At 28.3% G+C, this 19,808-nt stretch overlaps 2 protein-coding genes and 2 long non-coding RNA genes across 4 annotated transcripts; 1 reads left to right on the forward strand and 3 right to left on the reverse strand.

Annotated features, from left to right (window-relative positions):
- Positions 1–1,357: 1,357 nt before the first annotated feature.
- LOC119667038 (paired mesoderm homeobox protein 2-like) lies at positions 1,358–2,410 on the forward strand. The gene is made up of 3 exons (XM_038076319.1): positions 1,358–1,391; positions 1,719–1,921; positions 1,994–2,410. Exons 1-3 carry the CDS (start codon positions 1,358–1,360, stop codon positions 2,408–2,410), a joined length of 654 nt encoding a protein of 217 aa, XP_037932247.1.
- A 125-nt stretch (positions 2,411–2,535) lies between these two features.
- Positions 2,536–3,594, reverse strand: LOC119673869. The gene is made up of 4 exons (XR_005252193.1): positions 3,438–3,594; positions 3,090–3,364; positions 2,963–3,028; positions 2,536–2,886 (listed from the first exon to the last, which is right to left on the reverse strand). It is a non-coding gene; the product is annotated as an uncharacterized LOC119673869 (long non-coding RNA).
- A 5,993-nt stretch (positions 3,595–9,587) lies between these two features.
- On the reverse strand, positions 9,588–10,356 carry LOC119673872. The gene is made up of 5 exons (XR_005252194.1): positions 10,267–10,356; positions 10,076–10,195; positions 9,963–10,012; positions 9,722–9,813; positions 9,588–9,668 (listed from the first exon to the last, which is right to left on the reverse strand). It is a non-coding gene; the product is annotated as an uncharacterized LOC119673872 (long non-coding RNA).
- Positions 10,357–16,989: 6,633 nt separating this feature from the next.
- LOC119673875 (uncharacterized serine-rich protein C215.13) lies at positions 16,990–19,541 on the reverse strand. Its single transcript, XM_038084974.1, has 3 exons — positions 19,527–19,541; positions 18,215–18,656; positions 16,990–18,138 (listed from the first exon to the last, which is right to left on the reverse strand). Exons 2-3 carry the CDS (start codon positions 18,616–18,618, stop codon positions 17,016–17,018), a joined length of 1,527 nt encoding a protein of 508 aa, XP_037940902.1. The 5' UTR covers positions 18,619–18,656; positions 19,527–19,541; the 3' UTR covers positions 16,990–17,015.
- Positions 19,542–19,808: the final 267 nt, after the last annotated feature.

Below are 19,808 nucleotides of genomic sequence, written 5' to 3' on the forward strand. Positions count from 1 at the left end.
GTTAGTAAGTCTGTCAGATTTCGCAAATAATTTCAGGGCTCTATCCTTCATGTATTTTTTGATGGGACCAATCTTGAGGTCCCTGAGGATGTCATTCATCCTAATGTACCAAGGAACTTTGAAAAGTCTTCTCAGAGCCTAGCTTTTTGCAATTTCTAACTGGTGAATAGTAGTGTTTGTAGCTTTGCTAAACGCTACACAACAATATAGAAGTGTTTCATATGGTTTTTTGTCACCAGAATAGATTAAGAGCTCTTCTCTAAATTTAGTTCTGGACTTTGTTCACAAAGCTTTAAAGAATTTTGTGTAATCAATAGTGAAATTGATACAATAGGACTCTTCTGGTCGTAATACCGGCTGTTGGGCGATTTCTCGTTAAAGCTTTAATAATATTACTAAAATTAAACAATTAACTATCTTTTCACGCTCGATCTTTTAGGTTGTTTAGTTTTTATAATAACTTAGAGAATTCATGTCAGTTGCCTCAAAATATAATTTTTCTTAACACCTTATAATCCATACCACTCGCTTATAAATTTATTCATGTTAACAATCAAATAATAATTTAGCTCCCTACAAAACATTTCAATTGTGTTAATTACTTTTAATATTATTTTCTATTAAAAACCAATTTTCAACAAATATTCTATCGCCATCATCATCATTATCAGCATCAGCATCGTTCCAGCTATTGCAACCCAATGTAGGTCGAAACTTTCTTCACAGTACTACTCTAGTTTATACGCTTAATGTCCTTGATTTCATAATTTCGGGTTTTCATAACTCATAACTCTGTTCTGGCAATAACAAAAACTTTATAATCAATTAAAATTTAAGTATCACTTAAATGCGATGAAAATCATAATATTTGTACCTAATTAATTTGTCATTTATAAAGAGAAATAAATATCTTAACTGTATAGAATCACGCTCAGTTGCACCCAATCATCACCATCCATTTAACTCACTTTTGACAAGTGACAACACTAAATCATTATTTTACGAGTTTTTAATTCGAAGATACAAAATGATCACTTTTTCAACATTTTAGTGCTGTTAGTGCTGTTAGTACCGTTGGTGCCGTTGGTGCCGTAAAAGGCGTGCAATGAACACAGAACTTTACAAATTCAAGAAAAACTATAAAAACAATTTTACAAACTGTCAACGACAATGAAAGGAAATACGGACGAAACATAAGGAAGACTGTTGCTGTTGTTTGCTGGAAGTGTTGTTACAGCAGCAATGCTGCAAGGAAAGCCATTGCAAACGTCACGTTAACAACAAAAGCAGCCAAGCAGGCAAGCATCCAGCAATAGAAATGCCAGCCGCAGCAGCGAAAGTATAAAATCCATGAAAAATGAAAAATGAAAAATTTAACGACATTGTGGACAGTAAAACGATACAAGAATTTTCGACATAAAATCAATTGATGTGGTGTTGATGTTGTATTGAAGTTAGGGATTTCCACGGCATGATGAAGGAAAATATCAAAAATTACGAAATATTTTATGACCTTTCACTTACAATGAAATTCAGCAAAACTCTGATTGTTGAAAGCACTAAAAATTATTTTGGAATAATTTTTTCTTTTTTTTTTTTGTTGGGGTCATTAAATTTGATTTAATGAATTTTTCTCGGAATAACTCTTAGAATTCAATTAAACTGAAAGCTGCTAACATTTGCATTAAATTCCTTGCTTCTTTTTGTATTATTTTTAGATGACAGTTTCCGTAGCGACTTTAGTGGCGATCATATTCAGGGTGGTAGCATGCAAACGCGCAAACCGCGCCGTAATCGCACCACATTCACCTCAGGACAGTTGACAGCACTGGAGAAAGTATTCGAACGTACGCATTATCCAGATGCATTTGTACGCGAGGAGTTAGCAACGAAAGTGGGTCTAAGCGAAGCGCGCGTACAAGTAAGACCAACTTGCAATTTGTACGGTGAACTCAAAATAATTTCCAGTATTCTAATTTATACTTCACCACAGGTCTGGTTTCAAAATAGACGCGCAAAATTTCGACGAAATGAACGCAGTACGAACAATGGACGCAGTTTATTAGCAACAGCATCACAGCCTGTGCCACCTATAACGAGTGTTCATAAATTCGCTACCGATAAGAGTGCGGCAGCACTGTTTCACCAACAAATGGATTTACCCCATCATGCAGCGGCCGCAGCCTATTCATTGAGTTTTCCAACACTTAGCATGTATTCATCCAAAGGCTATACGAACTCATACGGTGCATTTGGTGCGACGGCCGCTACAAATGCGGCCGCCGCTGCTGTTGCCAATGATGCTATTGGTGGTGCATTCTTCACACCCACCAATTATTGCACACCGAACTACCAGCACAGTTATGCTTCTTTGCGATATAAGAGTGCGCAAGGATTTTCCGCGTTATGATTTGAATTTCTGTCAATGACGAGTGTGACAATACAACTATTTAAGCAAACATAAATTTTATTTTTCTTTAGTTATATAAACTAGTATAATTAAAAATAAATATTAATAAAATTTTTTGTTAAGGAATATAATTACTGCAATTTATTGATATAGATTACACTGATAAAGATGAGTTAAGTCCGAGGTATTTATAGGCTATATACTATGTGCTTTAAAATGTTCGAACACCAAACTGCTGGAGTAGATCGAGTATTTTCGAATTCGAACAATTCAAATATTCAGAAAAGCTCGAGACATTCGTAGATATTCGAGCTACTGGAGCAGCAAAGCTTCTCGAGATTCCATTTTGATTTTATTTTATTTAATACAAATACGGGAAACAACAAACTCTCAAGCACTATTCGATGTACGGTTTAAGTACTAGAACACTGAAACGGTGGAAGTTTTCAACAACTCGAAAAATACAGCTCGAAGCACTAAAATACATCATCAATGTTAGGAATATAAGAAAAGATAAACAAATATAATCAAACAATAACAAATTTTTCTTACTTTGTGATAAGGTCTTCAGGAAGCATCAGATGACATTACAAAACAATGGGTTTCTAAAGGATCACTCTATTAAATACAGTATTATTATTTGTAATTTCTTAAAGTTTGATATTTGCAATTGACTTACCCGATATTGCTTGCTGCTTTTGTTTCTCTGTTAGAATTCTCTCTTGATGCACTAAATACATATATACATATAGATCTATGGTTCAATGGTTGCGAAAATTTTTTAACTTTTTATTGTTCTGGTAGTGGTGGCTCTATCATTTCAACCGCAATTCGTGGATCATTTGCAACATGCTGGTAACGATAAGCCATTGCTCTTTGTATTAATAAGAGTTCCCTAGCCGTAATTCTATTTTGCAACTTTTTTATCTGGTAGTCCAATATTGGCTCAATTAGCTAACGTAGTAAATGAAAAGCAGAGCATGTTTTTGAGAAAATTTTCCTCACTTTTATATGTAATTTAACTTACCAATACTGCAAAGTGTATCGCTGCAATCCCATACAAAACATATTTTACTTTTGACATTTTACTTATAAGTGTTTTAGAAAAATAAATAAAATAAATTTATGCTTATGTACCACAATTCATAATACTTGCGAAATTTAGAAAATATATGTATTAAAACAAAAAAAGTACAAACAAATAATTTTTATTCTTTCTTTAAAAATTAAACTCTATAAATTAAATATATTTCAATACAGATATGATTAAAATATCTGTTTAAATATCTTTTTTTTATTTAAGTACATTGAAATGCCTCGATTAAGCAACAGTCACCAGCTTTAGTAACTGGCGACTCTAACTGAAGCAACAGCCTTTATTATATTAAATACAACAGTCTCCGACTCACAGTTTCGATATTTTCTAAACTAGTAGAGATAAGGCCCAATCGGCCCCTCCAAAGTTGGACCCAAATACGGTCAACTTTTACATATTTAAGAAATTTGGTATTTTAAATATACAAAATTATACATACAAAATTTTCATAAAAAATTATTATTAAAAAATATTTTACTTTTATTAGACTAAGTACATTCATTATGCATATAACAATATAACTTAATGTAAAAAATTGAAGTGATTCGCCTATTAATTCTTATATAGGTAGGTTGCAGTCGCGACCTTGTTTCCAAAAAGCTAACTTGAGCTCAAATAATGGTCAATTGTGGTATCAAAGGAATAGCATTGGTACGTACATAGATTGAAATCAGTAAAATACCATTTTATATATTTTTATTTACAAATATTAAATACTTATATTTGTGACCAAAACTTATTATTATAATAATTTGTTACCGGGCTAATTGGTCAAATTTTAATATAAATAAAAAGACACTAATTTATTATTTATATTTAAAAATCGTTTATATTTTATTTCCGATATTTCGACTATCTTCGATAGTCATCTTCAGGGAAAACTACACAAAATATAGGATGTTCACATTTTTATAGCGGATTATAAAGAAAAATCATACAATAAATACAATAATAATGATGACAACAAGAGAAAAAACAACAATAAAAATACAAAAGAAAAATTAAAATTATAAAAAAAAATTTTATAAAAAAAAAAAAAAAAGCTTTACAAACATCCTGTGTCATTTGTTTATAATATTCCTATAAGCCTGAGCACAGTTGTCCGTATCAGTTTTATAATTAAGTCTTATATTATTGGGCACTTGAAGTATTGAGAGCATTTCTAGAAAGTACCTCTTATTATGGTTCCTTTCTTCATATAAAATTTTTGCCTTATCAAAATCAGGTTCATGTTTATGCTCCATACAATGCACAGCCAATGCTGTATTGGCTTCAGCACCACTTTTATTTTTTAAACTGTGTTTATGTCCAGCCATCCTTGTCCTAAGCTTATTTTTAGTCGTACCTATATATATTTTGTTACATACATTGTACCCGTCACCTTTACAATTCAGCTGGTACACTACATTAGATTTGTCTTTATTATTAATTTTAGTTTTCGTATTGCTATATAATTTAGCTATTGTGTTTGTTGCCTTATGAGTAATTTTATAACGTTCCTTGTCATATATACTAGAATTCATTATTTGGTTTGACAATTTCGGAACATAATCAATGGATTTATATATTTTTTTGTCATTATTATTGTTAGGTTGGAGCTTTTTACAGGTCTTATTAAGCATCATATTAATAATCCTTACGGGGAAGTCATTCTTTATTAAAATATCACGCACTATGTTCTTTTGTTCATTATGGAAAATTTTGTCACTCAGTACTAGAACTCTTCTAATAAAATTGGATGCTGTATTTAAAATCACGTGTTTAGGATGATTGGAATTATAGTTAATTAATCTTCCTGACGCTGAAGACTTTTTATACCATTGAAAGTGAATTTGGTTATTATGTCTAATTAATTCAACATCTAAATAAGGAAGCCTGTTATTCTTTTCTTCTTCTATGGTGAATTTTAAATTTGTGTGAAAAGAATTCAAAATTTGAAGTATTTGAGTTATTTTATTTTTGCGTATTATCGCGAAGATATCATCTACATACTTCGTTAATAATCTTGGTTTATATTCATGGTCATCCATACACTTTTCCAATAATTCTTCCATCACGATATCTGCTATAATGGGTGATAACGGTGAGCCCATTGGCATGCCTTTACGTTGTTTATAAATTTTGTTGTCTAGCATGAAGTAATTATTTTCTTTAAGACAGAAATTTAAAATTTCGAAGAAAAGTGATTTAGTAATCTTAGTGAATGTCTTAATTATATTCCACTTCTTTTCCAAAATTTTAATGGCTAGTTCAACCGGTATATTCGGAAATAAGGATACTACATCAAAGGATACCATTATTTCATCATCAAATATATATGAATTACTGACCTTATTTTTGAAATCAATTGAGTCTTTAACATTATAAACCGAATGTATGGTCAGATTTTTTAAAATTGACGCTATATATCGACACAATTCGTATGATGGTGAGTTAACTGAAGAGCAAATAGGCCTAAGTGGCATATTTTCCTTATGTAATTTAGGTAACCCATATATTCTAGGTGGGTTGGCTGTATATGTACATAATTTTAGTTTTTCTGTTTTATTTATTATTTGATTATCAAAAAGTTTTGTGACTATTGTATTATTTTTAGTTTGTAACGTTGAAGTTGGATCTCTTCTGAGTATTCGGTATGTCATAATATCATTTACTATATTTTTAATTTCTTTGTCATAATGTTCTTTTTTTATAGCAACTGTTTTGTTGCCTTTATCAGATTTAAGTATTAAAATGTTTTTATTCAGTTTTAAAAATATTTTCGCTTGTTCCACTGTGCGCAATATGTATTTTTCCATAGGAGAATGTGTTATTTGTCTTTTATACCTTTCAACCATACCGATAAGTTGTGTTCTCGCTATTTCTTGCCCTTCTTTATTTTCTAAAGTATTAATGCAGTCTTCTCCATCTGTTAAATACTTAAGAAGTGGAAAGCTTTTTTTAGAAAGAGGTAGGGAGAAATTAGAACCAAGAGAGAGAAGCCACTGCACATCAGCTGCCCAATAATATAAGACTCAATTATAAAACGGATACGGACAACTGTGCTCAGGCTTATAGGAATATTATAAACAAATGACACAGGATGTTTGTAAAGCTTTTTTGTTTTTTTTTTATAAATTTTTTTTTTTATAATTTTAATTTTTCTTTTGTATTTTTATTGTTGTTTTTTCTCTTGTTGTCATCATTATTATTGTATTTATTGTATGATTTTTCTTTATAATCCGCTATAAAAATGTGAACATCCTATATTTTGTGTAGTTTTCCCTGAAGATGACTATCGAAGATAGTCGAAATATCGGAAATAAAATATAAACGATTTTTAAATATAAATAATAAATTAATGTCTTTTTATTTATATTAAAATTTGACCAATTAGCCCGGTAACAAATTATTATAATATTTTTATTTACGATATTTACAAATTATTAATCAATTTATAGAGAATTTTCGAAGACTAGTGGACTACAACAACAAAATTCTTTTTATATTATTTTAATTAATTGAGTTTTTGACTGCCTATCATGGGTATTTGAATACCCATCATCAGTGATCTTGGAATTATTTTTTATATTAATTTTTCATAAATAATATTTTTTTTGAGATTGCGAGTACCAAGGGTTCAAATCGTATCCTGCCAAATTTGAAGCTCGTTGTCAGCGTTCATTAACCAACTGCTCCAAAGCTGTACTTGATTTGTATGTTCGCACTTGGAGTTTAGCTAATTTGATGTGGAAGTTCATTAACAAATTCATTTACTGAATTATATTAGAACGAAATCATGTATATATATATTTTTATTTTTATTTGCTTAATTTCAGTTCAATGAATTTTTGCTGCTATAGTTTATCATTTTACGAAATATCTCTATCAAATATAATAGTTTCTATTAAGTAAAATAAACACTACCGTTCTAACTGATTTTAAATTACAACGTAATAAATTTATTGTATAATAAATTATAATTTTACACTTATCAAATAAAATTAAGCATAAAACTGTGTCCTTTTAATAAGTTAAAATTTTATATTGAATGAATTATTAAAAATCATTTACCATATCCATCACTTCAATATGAAAAAATTTATTTATAAGAAATTTTCTTCGAAAATTAAAAAACAGGAATAAATAACTCCCAAACCCAAATGAACAAGTTACTGAGCTAATGAGGGTAAATAAAATTTTATCCTTTTTTGTTAATTGTTATTCCTTAGTAATCATTGCTATGGTGTGAAAAAAAACACTAAGTCTATGGAGACTTTTGGAATTACTTTACGTAAAGTAAGTTAAGGAAAACTTTTTAAACTTATTTAAATGCGTTAAAATGCTGAGGTGCCGCAAAGTGTTATAATGAGTCGACAATTTTCAGTACCCAACATAGCTGGCGGTATAAGGTTTTAATTATACACTTTGGGATAGTAATCAAGCTGAGTTTGTTTTGCTTTCCTGCCTTAAGGATTTTTAACTCATAAATTAGAGAAGTTTTATAAAGCCGCCAATCCAAAAGTTTTATTAAGAAAAAAATATGAAAAAATTTAAAAACTTAAAAAATATGTAATTTTGCTTAAATTTTCTTTGTCTACAAAAATTTAATATATTTACTTGCTTTCGAACACATATAAACGAAGGTAACAAATTTATAGTAACCATACGTAATGACACAGAACTGGAATTTCTAAATGAAGCATTTGCGTCATAAAACAAAATAATAACTAATAACAAAATTTTCAGCTTTACAAATGTCGTTTCCTGATATCTCCTGCTGATTGACATGTATTCCTTTGCAAGCGTTTTGTGTCAAAATTGTTTAAATTCCAAACGTGATTAAACATTCAATAAACTAATTGTGCACATTTGCTACTAAATGCATGCAATTATATGATACGCTTCTCAACAAACTCGGTTCAATGCAACAATAACCACATTTTTCCCATGTACGATAATATATTCTATGATAACAGAATAATTTTAAAGGACCATAACATTTTAGTATTTTACCAAGGATTTTCTGAAATTTCCGCAATGAATATTTGTGATGAGTACATGTGCATCAGCAAATAATTGGTATATATGTAAATAATATATAAAATAGTATACCAATCATCTTTTTCTAAATAAATTTTTCTTTTACATACTATATATACACCACAAAAAATCAATCTCAACTAGTATATTTTGGACAATATCAAAAAAAAAAGCAATTTAAAATTTTGAAATTTATTAAATTTTCTCTATTTACATATATCTATGCAATTTATCTCAAAGTTCAACAATTGTCCATACACTTAGTTTTTTGTAATAATATGGACAATTGAGCACCAATATTTCGAGCATATGTTGGTAAATTAACTTACAAAGAATGTATTACTTTGTGTAAGAGTAAAATTAATACAGCACAATAAATTATTCATCCCAAGGAAGCTGAATTTCAACATAAAGTTCTCGAAACGGCTAACTCTACGTCCCGGAACATACACCAACAGCTAGGGCATCATCTCAATTAAAGTCTTTCCAGTATATAGAATATAGCAACAAATAGTGTGTTAACCATTCGATTTTTCCATATATTTTCTTTTAGGTTTCTTAAAACAACCAGATCTACGTCCAAGAACATTTGAGCACATCAACAGCTTGTATACACACTCGAATATAGTTTTATTATTGACAAGCAACTATGGTTTATAGCAACTTATGGAAGATATCAACAAATAGTCTGTTTAACATATCGGGTTTAACTTCAGTTAAGGTAAAAACATTATACATACATTTTTTTAAGGTTTGGTCAGGTGTATATCCAGGAACATTAAACCAATCAAATTTTATCGTTGACAAAAAACCATGAAACATGTCATCAAATAGTGTGTTAACCATATCTGGTTCGATTTCTCTTGAGATAAGACCTAGTATAATCCATACATTTTCTTTTAAAGTTCCCGAAACGATCAGGTCTATATCCCTGGAACATTGGAGCACACCAGCAACTAGAACATCAATTCCATTTAAGTTTCATTGTTGACAACTAACCATGGATTAGAACAACAACTTATGGAACATGTCATCAAATAGTATGTTTAACATATCTGGTTTGACTTGACTTGTAAAATTCAGAATAATTCATACATTCTCTCATCCACTATATGCTCGTCTGAGAATATGTTTGTAATGCTGAAGGTATATATTTCAATCATTGTATTATATGGAAACATTAGAAAACTTACCGACTTTTATGGGTTAACATAGATAACGAAAGAATCAGTAGCAAACTCATGGGAGATCAAATACGCTCACGACGATTGAGTAGAGTTGTATACTGTTTTAGTTAACATTGTTTTATTTGTATAAATAAATTTTATATTTGTCAGTCAGTTCCAATTTATTATTATTGAATATATGTATGTTACGAAATTTATGAAGAAACCTAATAGTTATAAAACTTTTAGTAAATTTTTTTAAACCTACCTGTCGTTCTCTTGCAGAAAAGATAAAATTTTATCACCGGAACAATCCATCTTTGTGGTAATAATCCATATTAAAGTTTAAAACAAAGTATTTTTATTTAAGACAATATTTACCAAAATCCAATAAATATGTATCTATTAGTTACAGACCCTCCATTCCTAGCCATTTACCTTTTTACATTTTTACGCCTAATTATTTTTTATGTAAGCATGGTAATTTTTTTTTTTCATTTTCTGTAAATAAAATTGTTAGTATTCTTTTGTATTTATTGTATATATACAATATTTATATTTTTTGTAATTACTTGTATATAATAGTTTCCTTGTACTAATGGAGATAAATATATATTTTTACGTTTACTGTTTTCACTAAAAGTTCAATAAAAATCAACAAAAAAAAATAACGATAAAATTTTGATGAAAAACCGAAATTAAAATTTTATTTTATTTTTTTTTTGTTGATTTTAGTGAAACAGTTTTTTTTTTATCTATTCATATGCTTATATCACTTTTTAATAAAACTCAAAGCCAACTATTCAGATATTATAAAATTTGTATCACATTTTTTTTTGTGAAACATTTTTTTCTCTCCAATTATTTTGATTTAAATATTAAGTAAATGTTTTATAAACCATAGAAATATATTTAATTTACTTTTGACCTTTCTGCTAAAATTTTTAATATTTGTATTTTAAAAACTGTATAATTATCAGCAGTGCCAAAACGAAATTATGTACAAAACCTATGAAATCTATGAAATGAGTCATATCTATACTCTATAATCCACGAAAAACGGTCCAGAATATTAATTTAAATACAACTAACATAAGTTAACAACTCTAGTTAGTTACTGAGTGAATCTAAGTTCGTGTTTTACAATCACTCCATCAGTTTGGTTGTAAGTAATCGACGCAATTGCACAAAAGTAGCAGAAATTTTGATGTATGTGACCGAGTTTGGCAGATGATCTGGCTGTTTTTATGCGCGACTACATACTATATCAGGAATAGAAATACAGGTACATATTGAAGCTACTGCAGACGTCAACAAGCTTTTTCATCAATCCCATGTGTATACCTCTGATCCATTGCCGATTTAATGCCGTTAATGCTCATGTATATGCTTCATCTATAAAGTGTTTTATGTAATACTTATTTTCCCATGCTTATATCTACTTTATGTTACTAAAGGTTCTACAAAATCTGTACACAGTAGTTTAAGCTTCGTTATTAACCAATGATCCAGATATTGAATTCTTTTCATATTTTCTCAGAACGTTATCTACTAAATCGAAATTTTATATTGCTTTCTTTTAATACATCTACTATATTTTTCCACATACCTTCGGATTGCTGATTAGGCTATATTGCTTTCCACTTTCCTTGTAATCTAAAATCTTACACGTCGAGACTTTTAAATTTATATACTTACTAAGACGAATAATTGTTTTTCAGAGACTTGAATGATTCTCTATTATTAGCTCTATTATTATGTTGAGGCACTGACTCGCACTTGACCACTTTTGCTCTGAATTTTCTGTGTGGTTTCTTCATAACCCCCCTCTACGCTTGGACTGGATTATTGTTTATCACTTCATCAGACTAAGCAATAATTGACCTCAGATCTGTATACCTCCCCGAGAAGTCTGTAACTATTCTGAGATTTGATAACCCAGTGTTGCTAAGCCTATCAGTTTTCGTAAATAATTTCAGGGCTCTATTCTTTATGTATTTTTTGAACGGATAAATAAGTTTCATTTTTGAAGTTCTACATAACCAGAACTAAAATAGTGGGAAAACTTGCTCAGAACATTGAAATTCACAAACAACCCTCAACAAATTGCAAAAGTTGGGTATTGGTTCATGTCCTGTTTCTGTTTAAAAGCCTCTTTAAAAGGTTTATATATCCATCTCATCACAGAATTTTATCCTTATCTCATTTTTAATGTTTAATAAACCAACTCTTTAAAAATTTTTTCCAATTGTTCTAGTGATAGATTATACCTGTTCTCTAACTGTGATTGTTTATTCCTAAATATATGTAGAAAAATTCCACTGATATATTTTATAATATTTTATTTCACCCTTTACCTTTCCATTTAAATAAAACACTTATTTTCACACACTTATAAGAGAAAATAGTTGCATTTATTTGAAGGATAACATTAATAGTTTCTGTATTCACATAACATCTTACATCTAAAGTTGCATATTGTAATTAACTGTTTCATATATTTCTATATAATATATATTATATATAAGAATTTATATATATAATAATTGACATATACATATGTCAATTCTTATATGTATATGTATATAACATGCACACATACCTAAGCATCTATGTTTTACAACGAAAAAATGTAATTCAATTTTATGTATTCACTTTAATATCTTAGATATAGGGTTTGAGTATTTGTTTAACAGTAATCTCTCACACATATCAATCAAACTGTTAAAATTTACATTATCTGAATACTTCATACTTATGTATTTTAAATATATACTATAGTTTTCTATGTGTGTACCACTTTAAGTAAGCTGCTGTAAATAGAAATTCATATTAAACATTGCTTATCAATTCCAAGTAAGGTAACTTCCATACATTTTTTATTTTTTCAACTGACGAGATTACCGCTAAAATTTTATTTACATTACTTTACTATTAAGTTTTATAGACTTTAATTAATAATATTAATATTAAATATTTTGTTATACTTTTTTTATTAATATGAATCAAATATTTATTTTAAGCCTATTATGCGTATTTTCCCTTTTCCCCCAAAAGCAAAATATTAACAATTTTTATATTTTGCAACAATTTAATTACAAGTATTTTTACTATATACTCTTACTTTATTTATTTGTTTATTTACTTTTTGTATATATAGTAATCCTTTTAATTACATTTAAGTGCGGTTGCTTTTTTAAATTTATTACTCAATTATTGTTCAATTAATTATTATATTGCATGTATGTAAAGTTTTGTATAAGAGTAGGTAAATAGTGTTATTTTGCAAACTACAGTAATTAATATTTTTATGTAAATAGTTTCTGATAATTTTTGTTATCATTAACATTTTAAATTTTAAATAAAAGCAAAAATATTTCATTTAATTATTTCGAAATGCTTAATATTGTGCGGCAATTGTCGTTCCAATACTTAATAATTATTTTTAATTAGACTATTGTTTTTGATTATTTGATTTATTATATAATAAACTTTAGATATTTATTTTTAATATAAATAAATGTGGTTTTTTATATATTTTTTATCTGGCTGTAGGATCTTCTTCCTGTAACTTATCATCAGGGTTACGATACGTCATCCTCTTTGTTCTATCATCTATATTGTACAATATAGACAGAACAAAGAGAACAAAGAGGATAGCGTATCGTAATTCTGATGGTGACTCTCAAAGAGAATCAAAATATAGAGTATAATAAAAAAAATATTAAACCTTTAATTATTTAACAAGAAGGGACCTACAGCCAGTTAAAAAATATATAAAAAACTATTTTAATAAACAGGTCGAAAAATAAAATTAAAACAATTAAATAAATAAATATTTTAAATAATTAATCATAAAGTTTTTAACAAATTATTTAGTCATCAATATTTGTAAATTATTAAAAATTAATATTGGTATATTGAATAATTAAATTTTTACAACAAATCATTTGAAAATGGATAATTAACGAACAGTATTTGTTGCGAAATGATAAATTTTAATATAATATATTGATAAAATGTTATTGCTTATTGCTTGAGTATATTACTATTATAAAAAACCAAATAAGCTTCATGAAGATATAGAATTAATATTAAAAAGTGGTCTAAGACCACTGATGATGGGTATTTGACAATACTTGAAACAGCTGTATAGTCCGCCAAAACTTCAATTAATGAAAATAATATAAAATTAATTTTTGTTGTTGTAGTGACTACTGTTCGAAAAACCTATTTTAATAATATAAATTTTTAATTAAGAGTTTTACTTATTTTTAATATCCAATATACCTATATAATTATTTGTTTAATGGCTAATAAAAAAAGTTTAATTATCATACTGAAAGAAGTACAACTGCGACTATTATCTGATATGAATCCATCAGTTCTTAACATATCATATATATATTTGTATATTTAACATCTCTATATAAACTAATATTAAAAAATTTATTGTATAATTTTTAATATTATTTCCATTTCTTATCTTATCAAAATATTTGCATTTCTTATTTGTTCATTGGCATAATTAGAAAGAGGTGGGTATTATCATATGTATTTCTTTGAAACAACATAACTCTATAAAATGTATTTAAGTGGTAGATATATATACATATATATTTTTTTGAACAAAGTATTGTCTTATATTGATTATTTACGTTCATTACATTTGTATTTGATTATTCTTTTAGGTGGTTCAACTTTAACACTTCATAGTAAATAAAACTCTTTAAAAAGGAAAAAATTTGTAGAGTGAATTTTTTTTTAAATATTTTAACAATTTTATAAAAGTTCATATTGGTTAATTTGTTTTTATATACAATATGTGTTATTTTTACATCATATTTCATTTTAGTTAACTTTTGTTGCTCTTGATTGAAATATTATTTACACGTCAAATACATATAATTTTACAATAAGATTGTTTTTAAGCAATATTTTCAGTGCATAAAACTAAAAACTATGCTTAATACGTTGGATAGTTAAATTCAATGCAGTTTGCTTATACTATATATATATATAGAAAATAAATTAAATAATATTATAGATGTATATTTTTGGGAAAAACTAAACTATTTTCAAACTCTCTTCTATTTCTAAACAAAATTATTTTTACTTATTTTACTTATTTTAGTTTGTTTTTATGCACTGATAAATATTTTTTAATGTCATCTGAGAGTATTTATTATGTTCGTACGTAAGTTTATTTATGTTTATTTTAACGGAGAGAAAATTACATATTTTGTTTCAACAATTTTAATTAAAAACCATTAACACACAATTACATTCTATGAAACTGCAAAAATTACTTTATGCATTAATAAATTTCTATTTTTGTATTTTTTTGTTTAGAAAAATAAGAAAATATATTTAATGTATTCAAATTGGTGTAAATGATTAATATTATATATTTTTATATTTTTTTTTTTTAATGAATAAAAGGAAGAAATGAAGTTCTTTTCGATTCAACACTTTTGCATCGTTTGGGTTTGTAAGTTTGCAGTCATTATATCTCTCCATGAGTTTATGTATTTATTTAGCATGTTTTCTCAACGTTTACATTATGTATTGTATTTATACATTTTATTTTGAAATAAACATACAACTATGATTTTATTATTTAGTACACATATTAAACTTATATGTTTTTATTAACTCACATCGAGATATTTTGAAAAAAATTTTAAAAAATATTTTCTTGGTTTTTTGTTAACACTTAGACGCACAAACTTTTTACTTTAAATATTTAACTGTTTCACATTAATTATTTTTGAATTACATTTATATTAATATTTTTATATAAAATATACATAAAACTTTGATTTTTTAGTATTATAGGTGGAAAATATTGTTTAGATAAATAAATATATAATGAAGCATTGAATTTGATATTTGCAAATTATTAAGACAGAAATATTTTGAAATTTTCTTGATATCTCTTAGTTTCTCTCTCTTTTGATAACCTCTCTTAGAAATTTTCAATTTAAAAGTGTCGTTATCGAGAAAATATCAATATCAGTATACAAAATTTTAAGTTTTATACAATATATAATCTACATAAAAAAATTTCACATTAATTTACTTAAATCTAAGACAATTTTAATTTACTTTAGAACTACTACGCTACATTGTATTCAATTTTTTAATAAATAATACCTTACAATTACATGTACTTAAAGTCAAAAATACTTCTTTGCATTGCTATTTTAATAGCTTTTAGCTATGGTTCCACATTGTATTCAATTTTTAATTTCTTCATATCTTTAAATTATTAAAGTAAAGTGAAATTTCTTATTATTTTTAACGTATTTATTACTACTAGTTTTAAACATATAATATTAAATATAGGGTAATTCGGTCACATACAATCGTCGGTGTAAGCTAGAAGAATTATATATAGTTTTAAGAACCGTCAAATTCTAGCACTCAATATTTTTAGTTCAAAACACTGTTCACTGTGCTTTTCCGATTTATATATAACATGGTTGCACTAATATCTTACAATCTAAATTAGCTTAAATAAAATTTATTGTTGTTGGAATACATTGATTATATATTTACAATAATCATATTATTTATCATATATAAAGTGTAATAACATAATATTTATTATGATCATACACTAAATGAAACTATTGTACTTCCACAAACATCAAGTAGTGCAGTCGAATCTAATAGTATATAAATTTAATTAATGGTTCTATAATTTTATTTGCTTATAAGGAAAAAAAAACTTATATTACAATTACATTAAAAAATTAAAAATTAACATTAAATATTCAACTCAGAATAAACCATTGTATTATCAAATATTTAATAGTGTATGTAAGAACTCGCTTTAGTAATAACATTTTGAATAGTAAAATTCAAAAAAAATTTAAAACAGAGTACTATAATATTTTTTATTACACTACATATCTTTTTGGTATTATATATCAACATAAATAACATAAATTTTATCAAATTTTTTCTAATCTTATTTCTCTACAGAATTACCGAATCCTTTTTCGGAACTTTTGAGCTAAACATACATTTAAATAAATTTAAAGGAACTTATTAATTATTTTTAATTTCTACTTGTATTAAATTTTTAATTTTTACTTTTTTAATCAAAAATTATTTACCCTTTAGCGCAATCAAAAAAATACTTTGTTTAATGTAAACATTTTTTCACAGAGCAATTATTTTTATACGTACCATACTCCTTATATACCCACAATATTATAATTAATAAAATGCTCTAAAATTTTTTAGAAAAATATTTAGTTTTTGATTTCTAAACAATTGCTTAAAATTATTTTTTCACAGGACTGCCGGTTAATTATTTAACAAACAAGTCCTTTAATGTTGAGCACAATGATGCATCACATGTATCTTTTGAATCATCCTCATCGCCTTTGCTGAACCAATTCAAAGTGGAACGTACTGCATTTGTTGCTTGATTTTGTGTACGGGTACGTCGATTGGAACCATAATCTTTTGGTACTGCTCCCTTACCACTTGCGGTAGCCGATTTTAAACCTGATGCTGTCTTAGCAGCACTTACAGCAGCTGATGCACTTGAAGTGGAACTTTTGCGTAGAAAACCCTCAATAGCTGAACCAATAACAGTAGCATCAACAATTGTGCCCTTTGTAGTATCTGTCCAGCTTTTCTGTTTGCTGCGTGGTTTTAATTTTGGCTTAGAATCACGTAAAACGTCTTTTGTCTGTAGACGTTCTAGCATGTCTTTTGAGAGTGCCATGGCAGTACTCTTACTACGCACACTTTTCTTACGCGCCATAGGTTGATGTCGCTTTGCGAACCAGCCAGAGAGTGCCGCGGAACTATTATCCTGCGCATCAGTAACCAACTGTTTAGCATTATTAAGTATAGAAACATCAAAACTATTTGAGCGTGTTGAACGTCCTGCATTTGGATCTAGCAAATTAGAGGAGCTGCTAGAAGTTGGTGCTGCAGCAGCTGCACCTGTTGTTCTAATCTTACCTGCGCTTAGAGTGCTCGGAGTAGTAGCTTCATCATATTTGTGTATTTCAATGGCGGACGATGTTAGCGAACTAAATATATTGGTTGTACCCAAAAAACCAGAGCTCTTCTTACGTTGGGTTGCTACATTAATGCCACCGGGTTGCAAAACACATGGCGATATAAGTGCTGGATGTTCTGAAGCTCTACGATAATTTGGCGCTGGTGATGTCTGTGCTGTAACACATTCTGAATATCGACGATTGGTGTAACGTTGTGGTGTGCTGCCGCCTCTTTCATCTAAAGTTTGTACTTCACAAACTTTTTCATTGCTAGTATTCCATAATTTCATACGTGCCTTTCGCGATTGCACAATATCATCCATAATATCTAATTGTAAATTATGTATGCTGCCGATGGGATCAATAGCTGGTGGACCAGTTGATGTGTTGCTTTCACGTCGTGAACCTAAAATACGACTGGTGAGATGGAAAAAAGGTTGACATATTTATTAGTGATATACACATAACCAACCAACCCCCTTCCCCAACTCACTTGTTTGTTGGATAAGCAGCTACGGATTCGCGTCTGGAACGTCCAAATAATGTTGTTGGCACCTTTGATATTGTGACAACGGAATGACGACGACCAGATGGTGCTGGAGCTTGTGAAAGTGTTGCTAAAAACGCAGCTTCTTTTGGACTCGGACCGGAACCTTCGCCGCCGCGCTCGGACAAGCGTCGCACTTGACTTGCAGTTATTCCTTCTGTGACTTGTTGAGAAGGAAGTGAATGCTTTCGGCCTTCTCGTGGATCTCGCCATGGTGATAGTAGGTATGGGTTTAATGGCGAATCGATCTCTAAACTAGCCTTATTTGAAGGTGTATTTGAGCTATCTTGCTCATCATCTTCTACAGCATTCGATTCTTCTACGACAATTAAAGGCTCCTGCTTGCCCATGTGTCGTGAAAACGATGATCGACGCAAACGAAAAGTATCTGCAGAATGGAGAAATGGTAGTAATATTAGTTGCTCATGCAAAAATTATAAGATAAATATTTAAAAAAAATACATGTAACTGAATAATAAAATTACTTAAAATAAAACAGCTCATCAGTAATTAGCTATTTCACACAACCAAAGTGACAGCTTTTATTTACACACAACACCTCCGCATCCTCATTCAGATACAGAATAAAATGAAAATATGTTGACACCTACACGTGTAACGTCTTATCTACGCTGGTGTTCATCACCTACGTGGTAAAGGGATTTGCACTTCTGATTACATCGAAATGTTTGACAATGCAAATCTGACACGGAGCACAACGCTGCGTAATCGAATTATTAAATGACGGAGAATTGATAAGAAAAAAATTTAAATATTTACTTACTGGGAATTGTCGCATTTCCATTATTGAAAAAAACTGCTTAACAGCACAAGTGAAACCGAAGGCACACATATGCCGACATTTAATTTCACGTCAAGTAAATGGAAAAATGAAGATTTTGGGAAAAACAGCAAGAAAATTCGTTGCCTTTGTTTTAATTTTCATGAGATTTTTCCGTTTAGCTCATATATCAGACAATATTGACGTTTTGCAATACAAGCATGAGATACAGTCCTGAGGTAAAACCTTATTAAAGGCGCACTCATTAGCGTTATTAATTTTTTAATATAAAACCCTGTTAAAAATATTTTCTTTAACCTTTTGTTAATCAGAGAGCAACAGTTAGGTGTGTAAGTATGTTCCTATGGAAACGAAATTTAATAAAAATGTTATAATTATGCGCATATATTTCACAACAAATAATTTTCATCCATCAAGCGTTTTTTATATGCAAATGACACCACCCCATTCACATACGTTTTGTTGCTGGAATGTTTAAATATTTACTCAAAATCCATGAAAATTATATTATATATATTTTATTTTTGCATAAGTGATGACATTTTATGTATTAACAAGAAAATTTGATTTAAAATCTTAATTATATTGCAATTATAATAACAGGTAAATTAAATATATTAAATATTTTTGAAAATGTTCATTTTGTTTCAAATGAACTTTAATTAATTAACCATCGAAATTAATATGTGAAACTGCAGATACAAAGTATTTAAATTTATGAGATTCAATTATATATTT

This window comes from Teleopsis dalmanni, chromosome 1 (genome assembly GCF_002237135.1).
Source record: "Teleopsis dalmanni isolate 2A chromosome 1, ASM223713v2, whole genome shotgun sequence".
NCBI classification, from domain to species: Eukaryota; Metazoa; Arthropoda; class Insecta; order Diptera; family Diopsidae; genus Teleopsis; species Teleopsis dalmanni.